We start from the raw sequence: 11,275 nt of genomic DNA, 5'->3' as shown, positions 1-11,275 counted from the left end.
ATTAAGCTGAAGCGAAAGAAGGTTATGCCTGCTTTATTGGTCGCGATAAATTGCGCCAATTCTGTGTGACAAGTTAAACTGCGACTTGAAAATTGCATTTCCATCTATTCCAATTTTGAAGAAGCCCGTGTCACCATTGTACGCAGGGTTTCGACACTTTGGATCAATCGTCACACAATCGTTGACCGTCATGAATTGGAACATTATTGACGAACCCCATGAGTCAGGCGACACCTTCATGTACAAATAACAGTCCATCTGCATTTTGTCTTTACTTGAAAGATTTCTCAGGTTGACGTTAGAATCCTATGATGAGTTTAATGTATGGAGGGTGTAAGGTAGAAGGAATGAGCGTCAGGTTGTGAGCTCACATCTTATGTTCATCTACTTTGGAAGATGTTAGGAATCAAGAAAAACGAGACTTCGAGTTGAACGATTAGCAGAATTCTTTGTATTGACTCAAAGTTGCTGTAAAGTTTTTTTGAAGGGTTGATTGCACTAATGCAATCATACACCAGAAGCATGAAGAATCCTCAGCTTTTTTAACGCATGTAAATATGTAATAAGCTTGATCAAAACATTTTCCTAAACATTTCTACGACATTGATTATAACTATTTGTTGTCAATTGTGTTAGTGGAAATATCTAAGTGATCAGTATTTCACAAGAATTCATTGTTACGAAGTAATTGTTGAGATTAACTTAGAGAGAGAGCAAGTATTCCTTCGGAATTTCGAGTACTGTATGGATGTCACTCCTGGTGTTCTCATATGCTTGGAAGCAATCAAATTGTGCCATGGAATATATTTTAGAAAGTTGCTTTTAATCATGTTTTGAGATGCTATATCAACAACATATTTTTTGTATTCATATACCTAAGTGCTGAATGAATAACTTTAGGTGCTAAGTTGTGCGACACTGGAGTGACGTGTTGTTGCCTAAGAACTTGCTTGACCTCAAATGATACGATGATTCAATAAGTATTGGTCATGTGTGTCATTGTCAAGAAAGCCACGAATATGAGGACTGAAATCGATTTCTCCTCAAATCCAACATCTTGACAAACCCTGCTTCGTGTCCCAATTTTGTAGTGATATGGTTCCTTTATTAATGTAAGATACTGAGCTGCTCTTTTTGTTGCAAACAAATTAGGTGCGATCGCGAATTTTTGTTGTGGAGCTTATAACGCCGTGAGCGCTGGAAGCTAATCACTGTGTTTCTAACAGCGACTCTATGTAAGTGAAAGGTAAAAAATCTTAAATGAGCACAATATTCTGTCTGACAAGCTCGAAAGTCATTCGAATCAGTTTATTTATTGATTTCTTCGAGAGTTTTTTTAGTCAAAAATTTCATCAGATTCTAACAGGTCTATTCGATCCTCGAAAATTCTTGAAGGTATGTTGACAATAATTAGCAGCTTCAATTGACTGCGCATGTGCTAGATCCGCAAATATAATCATATCAAAAGACATTTGCAGTATCTCCCTTGAACTACAAGAATTGTATGTTCTGTGCTATACAGCCTGATATGACAACGAGCACACCAAGCACGCAGAAAAGATTTCATACTTTGGAAAATATTCGGAGTGACGAAAATTGATCAACGCGGTAGCATGCTTCTTCGTACTATATACATCACAACGCTTTCATGCCGACATCTGGTAGATAACTCATCTACATACATTAATAAAATCGATTTCGCGCAGCCACATATTTATGTCGTCGATTGTGAATCATTTTACGAATGTATTTACGATCAGCGTCAGGCTTGATCTTCACGAGATGACATCATGAGCAGGATCAAGATTCTATGAAATATTGAGGGATAAGGATAAATGACTTTACTTTTTGAAGATAACACATCGTTGATACCAGCAAGTTTAGATTTATATTGCTCACAAATTGCCAGTGCTAGAGTGCTGAAAGCGATTGTACCATCTGACATTAGTCACAGCAAGAAGATTAACATCTGCTTGCCGCACATTTATTTCAACGTTACGCAATAGCATCATGTTCTTGCTGGAAAGGCTGACGCTACATTGAATAACATGATTGTCTAATCGATGATCTTAATAAGCTCAACTTTGAATCGAGAAAAGTGTTCTGTTAATCATAGGAGTCATAGTCTCACTCCTTTTGACTCTGTGATTTCTCCAAAGTACTTGATCTTACGATGTGATATTGCACAGCATGACACTTCTTCGCTATAGTTAACGGCTTCAACACAATGTTCCCATCTTGAGATTTTGACGTAAACATGAGAGATCATAAAAGTTGAGAAAAATCTACAGAAGGTTTATTGGAGAAAGCCGATCCCATTCCTCGGTATGTTGTTTGTTGTCGAAGGTGACGCCTGACTCATGCGAGTATTTGTTTTGGTTCGTCAATCATTTTTCAATCTACCTCCAAAAACGCAGACTGGCATCTTCAAATTAGCATCATGGTCAACTTCGCTGCAACTATGACCACTGTAGCCCTGTTGTCGAGCTATTCTGTAGCTCAGACTCAACATGTTGCCAAGCCACTTCCTTTTGATGGCCGTGCTCAAGACGTGACCATCAAAACGGTCTCAAACAAGTACTCGACGCACATCTTCACTATGCGCAATAACAGCGCTTTGACGGTCAAAGATTATCTGAAGATTGATCCAAAGTGTCGAAACCCTGCGTACAATGGTGACACGGGTGTTTTCAAAATTGGAGTAGATGGAAATGCAATTTTCAAGTCGCAGTTTAACTTTCGTCGCACAGAATTGGCGCAATTTATCGCGACCAATAAAGCAGGCATAACCTTCTTTCGTTTTAGCTTGATGAAAGAAGAGCCTTTCTTGAATCCATACGCCTGGGAGATGGTTATGGACGAACATCATCACTTTGATTTTCGAGTGACTGCGATGGACGATCCACCCATACTCTCTTATGTAAACGGTGCTACTTTCGAGGCTCCAGGTTGGGTGTCGAGGTGGAATACCACGTTTGTGTACGGAACATGGTACAACTTTGGCGTTGCACTCAAGGCTGGCCCGTCGGGCAAGGGTCATATCATTGATATGTACATGAGCGAGGGTAATAATGACCTTGAACACAAGACCACCCATTCGTATGAGTCGGATGTTCCGGACGACATTGAATTCCACTTTGGTTTGTTAACTTTGTCTTTGGATGGTAGTCAGCCCAAGATGAACAAGAAACAGGACGTTATATCCATCAGCGGTGTGTCCGTGACAACTGAAATATCGACTGCGGCTACTTGCAGCTAAATACAAGCATTTCAAAACTGTTTTACGTGCGAGAAGGTATCTCGCGACGTATCTGCTTTTTCTCTAGCTTGAGTATTTGATACTCTAGATCTCTTCCTGCGGTCCGATTTCATTAAGAAAAAATGTTCAATGTTTGTGTATTTCGCCCTCACCTGAACTTCTATCAAATATCTTGCCTTGTAATTTGTAAGAAAGCAGGTTAAGCTGTAATGATTTATATCATGGCCGTGATCATCTTAATGGCTGATTTATGATAGTGATCTAGTCAACATGGATGTAACACAGACTTCCGTCAATAAATTGTCTAACGATGTCTCGACACAAAAGCCAAACCGATTTGATTGATTCGCAAGGCATTGAACATTATACTTTTTTCATCAAAGACAATTTCTTTAATTTAATGCTAGCACCCTCGTCTGACACAATTGCTGCGAGCATCGGCCTTAGATAACGGTCATTATTAAGATTGTTTGTACTGCGTATTTTGTTGCCTAGTTAGAATATTGCGCTTGTTAAATACGGCAATATTCTTTGCCCCTCACTTGCATATTCTAGAATCGCTCATGGCGCTATAAGCATCACGACAAGAAAAAACTGTTTGCTGTTGTATCTGATCTGCATGCTACAAACGAACAGCTCAATATCAATAAGTAAAATAAAATTTTCCATACCACTACAAATTTCGAACTTGATTTCGACTTTTGTCAGGAGACAAATCTGTGACTTTCATTATTAAAAAAAGAATTTAATTTCCTGAATTTTGGAGTGTCTAATTTGGATGGCCATTACGTTTTGACTATCGTGGGCAGCTTTTTAGGCGACAGCGTCACACGATTTAGCACCAATGAGGTATGCATTCACCTCCATAGGCGCTCTGGTTGTTACAAAAAGTTACATGATAAAAGCTTATTGAAAAAGCAAACAGATCAAATGTTTCACAAGGCACAAAATAATTGCGTCTTTGCAATAAAAATACCAGGAGTGGATGACAGCACGCATCAATATAGTACTCGATGGTTCATCATGTATATTTGATATAATGCATTTTTTAACAGTCATCTCATAACGACGATTACTTGTGCTATTTTATTGAATCATAAACAGTCAGGTCATTTTATTTAGTGAAATTTTCCATTTATCACACCATTAAGCTAAGACCAGCTTGTCTCTAATGGATGCGACTCGGTGGTGTTATAAAAATTCCAAGATGTATTACTTCTTGCTCAGTAACGCGCCCAAAGTGTCAAACTGCTGACAGATTACAAGCTCTTCCATTGAGAAGTCGGTCTGCAAGTTGCAATACACGTCTTCCTCGAATCCAATCAGCACGACGTCTGTCTCCTTGGTTGCGGTGTTCGAGCCAGAGCACCAAAAAACTGGCGTAAATAGTCGAATCTGCCTTGCCACATCGCCCAGCCGTCGTTGTGACCCATAATCACGTCGGAAACGTAATTCAAGGCTTTTAAGAATACGCTTAACTCTTTTCTCGAAAAAAATTATGCTTGTTTCGGTGGGGTGGATCGTAGGCTTGTGCACGGTGAACAAAGGTAACTTGCAGGTTAAAATGGAATTTTTTTGCCAAGATATCAAGTTTCAAGGTGTTACAGAACAAGCGTTAGTGGTTCGGAGTTAGTTAGGTTTCTGGTAGCGAATTTACTTTCCATTCTGCGCTGCGAATAACAAGACATCGCTAAAGATTAATAGCATAAACGCTTCCAAGCCCAGCGAGATACTCACGGGCGATAACTACTGCATGTGGGAGCTTAACGCCCGAATGGCATTGGCCAAGAAGGGGCTTTAAGGACGCCTCGAAGCTTTGAAGCCAGAAAACGCAGCGCGCAGTCAGACGGAGGAGTGGAAGGCCGCCGATAAAAAGTCGCTGGCTATTGTGGCCCGAAGCTAAATCCAACCTCCCAATCGATGATTCGTGACGCGGGTTCTGCATATGACGCACAGGAAACGCTGCGTAGTTTCTTCTTAACACAGTCACTCCCATAACCGTGTGCAATTGAGTAAAGAGCTGCATGGATCCTCGCTCGGCACGGAAGGAAATCGGATGAAGCACAATGTATTGATTGATCTGTGTTCGCGACTGGCTGCGGTAGGCGAGGTCGTGTCTGAGGACGAGGAACCGGTCGTTTTGAACAAAAGTTTACCCCCATCCCGAGTTTAATATAATGATTTGTATTATCGAGGCACACGAGAAGGTGGCGTTGCGGGACGCAAAGGAGATATTACGCCGTGTATTCGATTGTCACGGTGGCCGAGGTGGTCGTGGAGGCTACAATGGTGTTCATGGACAGCAAAATTTTGTAGGTACTGCTTTAACTAGAACGAATTCAGTCACAAGCGTGACGACTGTCCTGAATTGAAGAGATCGGAGGTTGAGTTTGTGATCTCACCCACAACGGTTGGTTCAGCACAAGAGGATGCTTGGCTTGGAGCGAGCTGCCACATGACAATCAAGAAGATGGACTATATGGAGTGCCAAGAGCTGAAAATGACAATCATCATCATCTTAGCTAGCGGACAGCAATTGCGTTTTGCTGTTGGAGATGCGCGAACGATCCAGTTGACGGACGTTCTGTATGTGCTCCAATTGGATAGGAAGCTGGTGTCTGTTCCGGCGTTGACAGCACGAGGCCTCGTCGTGCCTTCGAGCGCGATCAAGCGACGCTAGTGATGGAGGGGGAAGTGCTAGAAGAGATACATCGAAATGTTAAGCTGCTCGTGTGGCATTAACAGCATCTCAGCGGAGAACCAGCCACCCAGGCAGCTGCTAGAGCACGTGGAGACAAAACATTAAGACACGCTCGGCTGGATCATATTTCGTCATCAATCAAATATGCAAGCTGTTGCGAGGATGAGGGTTGACGGCTTGAGCTTTAGCATGAAGAAGACAAAGTGATTGCTGATTGTGGTGGCTGTGTCTAAGACAAGACGACAACGAGTCCGTTTGCACGAATTTTTGCCCTTACACACTGATCACACTGATGCTATGGGCCCCATGAAGCCCAAAACGAAAGTTGGAGCCTTGTATGTGCTCGCGGTCATCGATGACTACAGTAAATACGTCTACGTGTATCTGCTATTTTACAGAGCACTAGTCTCTGATTGCTTTCGCAAGTTCAAGGCCTGCGCGGCAAAACAAACTGGCTACAGGATCAAGTATTCTCGTAGCGCTAACGATGGAGAGTACACCAGTGCAAATTTCAATTGGTTTTGTGTCACTTACGGCATCGTGCATCAAACAATTGCTCCGTATTCGCCGCAGCCGAATGGATTGGTGAAGAGAATGAACCACATATTAACTGAAATGACCCGAGCGATGATGTATAACATGGACGTGAAGTGGGAGAAGCCGTGGTGACAGCTGCTCATGAAATTAATCGTATGCCGAACACTTCGCGTCGCGACAAGGCTCAACTCTAATTTCTCATTGACACGCAGCGCTCACAATAGCACCTTCGGGTATTTAAATCAACTGGGTACTTGCATCTTGACGAGAGTAAGAGGACGAAGTGGGACGCGAAGTCGCACCGCATCATCTTCTTGGGATATGCTGACGGCTCGAAGGCATACCGAGTCTGGGAACTCGACAACAAAAGACTGGTCAAAATACGCACGTCGACGCTAAATTAGCAGCCATGTGCTTGTTATCACGACGTTGTTGTTGTTGATAGTGGTGAGGATATCCAAACGAAGTACGAGCTCTTAGACGACGACAATGTGTTCAGTGCGCCTACATGTGCGAGTAGACCCACTGCCACCGACACATAGATCGAAGAAAAGGAAGATGAAGTTATGCGAACGGGGGAAAAAAGTTCTGTTGTTTCAGCTGCCGAAGTCCCGCTTGAGGCCGGCTCCTCGAGTGTATCTCGCGCTGTCGCTGACACTACACGTTCAAGCGAACCTTCGTTGGAAAGTTTTCCTGAACGAGAACTTCGATATGGCCACCCAAACAATACCAGAGCTCTCACGCCCAGACAAGTACCGCTGCCACCTACTCCATCTCGCGATATTGAAGCTTTAGTTCAAACCAGGCGAGTAACTTTCGATGACGATCGTTTGGTGTTTAGGGGGATCAAGACATGGGCGTGAACTTCGTGAGAAGTCGCCTCGGCTATTGACCAACGGAGATGAAGCTGAAGATATGCCTCTGCTTGCAAATGAACCTCATGTGAGTTCACAAGACGACGGTGTAATTTGTGAGCCGGACCTCAAGCGCCCTCGCCTTGATCTGTATAAAGTTGCATTAGCAGCCACAGAAGTCTACACCAGCTATGCAGAAGCGATGGCATCATCGGAAGCCAAACAGCGGAAAGAAGCTATTTGCAAAGAACTGAGGGCGCAATCGCGATTACACTTGAAGTTTGTTCAGGCGCCAGCTTGGTGCACGAGTTATCGGGTGCAAGTGAGTATTCGCACGCAAATTTGATGAGAGCGGTAACACTGTCCAATACAAAGCTCGCTTAGTGGCGCTTGACCGTTTGCAAACTCGTGACGTGGACACACTCCCCGGTGGCGAGACCGATACTATTCGCGCGCTCCTTACGGCGTGCTGAAGCAAGCATTAAAAATTCCGAACGTCTACATTAAAACCGCCTTTTATTGGGATGCTTGATGAAGACGTGTACATGGCCGTGCCAGAAGGTGTTCGGGTTAACGACGGGTATGTATGCAAGCTGCGGCGAAGACTTTGAGGCATGAAGCAAGCTGTTGCAGTCTGGCTCTAGACTTTTTAGGCTTCATTTGTTGACATGTTGATCGTACAATGCCGCGCAGAAACATGGATTTTTGTCCGTCTCAGCAATGGTGACAAGCCTTTTGTGTGCATCGTACTCCATGACGATGATCTGCTTGTCGGTTGCACCACGTTTGCTGAGGCAGATGCGATTTATGCTGCACTTAGTGCCAAATTCACTTTGAAATCTCTTGGCGATGCTAGATATGTTCTCGGGATGGATATTGAGGATGCACCACAGAACGGGGTGCTTGCGTTGAAACAGACCCAGTTTATCAGATAATGCTCGAGCAATATAAATTAACTAAATCAAATGCTGTGCGGAATCCGATTAAACTTAGTCAGGTCTTTACACTAGACGAATCGCATGAGGAGCATAAAAATGCTCGGGGCTACCGAGAGCTAAATCAGACTCTTTTGTACGTGATACTTCCAGGCCCGACATTTAAACTATTTTGCTGACACACTCGCAGTACATGGATTCTTCATGTGAAGTGCACTGGTGGGCGACAGTGCGTCTTGAGATATCTCAAAGGCACATCTATACATGGTATGCGGTTCTGCGCTGGAGCAAGTGATCAACTGAGTATCAAGGCTGATGCAGACACTAACTGGGTAGCATAGGGAGTATTTTTGCTGCTAGAAGTGGGCCGGTAGTGCTCAGGGGAAGCGAATGACCACGGTGGATCTGTCTTTCTGCTGTAGCTGAGTATATGGCGCTTGCTTTGGCCACGCAAGAGGTCATTTGGCTACGCTACCTACTGCTCGAGATGGGGCTAAGGCTGAAGAAAGAACCATGATTATACTAGACAACAGATGGTCGATTAGAATGAATACCAACCAAGGTTACATGCGTCGCGCAAAGCTCCTTGCCATACGAACTCATTAGTGCGAGACACATCAAGCTAGCGAAGGTGCCTACGGAGGATCAACTGGCCGACTTTTTAACTAAGGCGATGCCGACGCCACGCCTATTGCTGCCACGTCTGAAGAACGGGATCAACAATGTGCAAGTTGATGGAGAGTGTTGAGGTGTTTTGACACCATGTCACAGAATTGTGTCCGGTGCACAAAGGCAGCTCGCAAACTGAAACGAAATCTTCTCAAAGATCAAATTTGCAAGGTGTTCTAGAACAAGCGTTAGTGGTTGGAGCTTTTTAGGGTTCCGATAGCTAATTTACTTTCCATGCTGCGCTGAAAGTGACAAGACATTGTTAGAATTACGGTTGTCTATTGGACAATCCCGTCAGCTCAAAAAGCAGCAGTCGCTTTCGTAATGTCGATTTCCGATGGATACGCGGACTTCTGGCCTCACATAATGAAATGAGTATAGTATTTTTCATTTTAACAGAGTAAAGTAGGTATATTGAGTATCATTTCAGAATTGATTATCTAAATTTGATGCCACTCTTCAGATAAAGTACTTGACTTTTAAATAAACTTTGAATCTCTTGGTTTTGCTCCGGGGGATGAAGAAAAAAAATCATCCTCGATGCATATCATTTTGGACCTGTACAGTTCATGTTTCCTTTGTGCGAAGTCCACGTTGCACTTGGTAGCACTTGTCATCACTTCGACGGCCGCGGTTAACAATTTTGATCTCTATGAATATGAAACACGAGCTCTCTCGTTTTCCGTTTTCCGAAACGACCCGACATGTGTAGAGAAATTATGTCTATCGCTCACCTCGCATACAAGACAAGAATCGGTAATTTTTCGTAAGGATGTGGTCACTACTGATTAAAACGAACTGGTGGGACACCTCCAGAAATGCCTTAAGTAGCTATCAAAGGGTGCACAAACGACACCACGAAGCCGCTTGTTTTAAGCATTCATCCCGTTCAGGTGAGAGATAGAGAAATGTATCTTTGTTTGAAAGGCAAAGTTTATACGGCGCGACATTTGGCCATGCTCCAGATGAAGCGACAGTGCATCGAACATACAATATTCAAGCGAGACGATCAATCGCTTAAATGAAAGCTTACAAGCAGTACCTCAAAAAAGAAAGACTTACCAAACATGGGTAAGCTTAAAGCTAAATGTTCGCAGCGCGTAATAAGTCACATCGTTGCTTTTAATTATTTTCCAAAGAGGTGGAAACAAGCAAACTACACTCTGGGTTTGTAAAATCATCGCATTGACAAGAGATTGTCTTTCGAAGGCAAAAATAGATGCAATCTTGATAGAGCTCTCCAACAAGTGAAGCTCGCACTAAGACCATCCATGGTACACCCTTCTTGTTTCGAGGAAGTGGTAGGTAGTGCGATAAAAGTAGAGTATACCATTAGTACCGCAAATATCAGGTAGGGTACCGAATGTAAAAATCTACGAGCGAATAAGTTGCAAAAGACATCGGCCATGATCAGGAAAAAAAGACAAACTTTAAGCTGCCAAAAGATCAAAAGTATTTGCAGATGTAACATGTGTGAAAGAATATAATTCTATGCTCCGCGTGCCCTCTTCTCTTTCGGCTGAGGGTTAGTACGAAATGTAATTCTGCACACGATTGTTGGACGAGTACCTCCAAGACTGAACTCGAGATACAATGGCGAAGCTCGGTCAATGAAGAATATACAGAATTTATTGTATCATGTGGTGGTGGAACTCAACAAAACCCAGATTCGAAGAGAAAGGCTCTTGCCAAGATTGTAAAGAGCAAATCCCAGGATTGTTGTCTATTCACAGATTGTTCCCGTGTCATGAGGCCGTGAAGAATGGTTCCTTCGAAAGCGGTTGTCAGAAAAGCAGTACGCAGACACATCATTAGCATTAATTATGTATTTAGTATATGTGCGTCTTGCGACGGAGATTACTAGTAAAAAGTGTGAAAAAATTTTCTTACGTCATTTTGCAAAATTTGAGAAGTTTGTCAACAAGGAAGACTGCTTAATCGTGGACTTGGATTTGGGATTTAATGTTTTTTAAGTATAGCGGAACAGGAAGACCATAGCTGTCTTAAAGCCTAATACATTGATTGCCGCACTTCACTCTAAGCAATCTTTCTGTAAGTCATAAACCCTGCGACCTGGAATCAGAAGTGCTAATGGCGGTGCCACAGCTCAAGTGTAAGAAATGATACTTTTCAAAACTTTGTGTAAAAGTGTTACCGAATTTCTTAAGCAGATATCAAAAGGCAGACGTGTTGAGGTGATCCGAAGTTATAAACTCATGTAGTGAGCGAATATTGAGGTATCTAGTCTATATCCTTGCTACAACAGGAGGGAGAGATGGTATGTCGGGTTACCTTTAGTGAATTCAGTGTCAGAGCCGTT

At 43.0% G+C, this 11,275-nt stretch overlaps 1 protein-coding gene across 1 annotated transcript; it reads left to right on the top strand.

The window, feature by feature from the left end:
• Positions 1 to 2,440: 2,440 nt before the first annotated feature.
• PHALS_07758 (uncharacterized protein) lies at positions 2,441 to 3,259 on the top strand (the record flags this gene model as incomplete). Its single annotated transcript, XM_024721283.1, has 1 exon — positions 2,441 to 3,259. One exon carries the CDS (start codon positions 2,441 to 2,443, stop codon positions 3,257 to 3,259), a length of 819 nt encoding a protein of 272 aa, XP_024586397.1.
• Positions 3,260 to 11,275: the final 8,016 nt, after the last annotated feature.

The sequence above is a fragment of the Plasmopara halstedii genome, assembly GCF_900000015.1.
Source record: "Plasmopara halstedii genome assembly, contig: Scaffold_3120, whole genome shotgun sequence".
NCBI lineage: Eukaryota > Oomycota > Peronosporomycetes > Peronosporales > Peronosporaceae > Plasmopara > Plasmopara halstedii.
The sequence above is the reverse complement of the archived record's forward strand: the minus strand, read 5'-3'. Positions and strand labels throughout refer to the sequence as shown.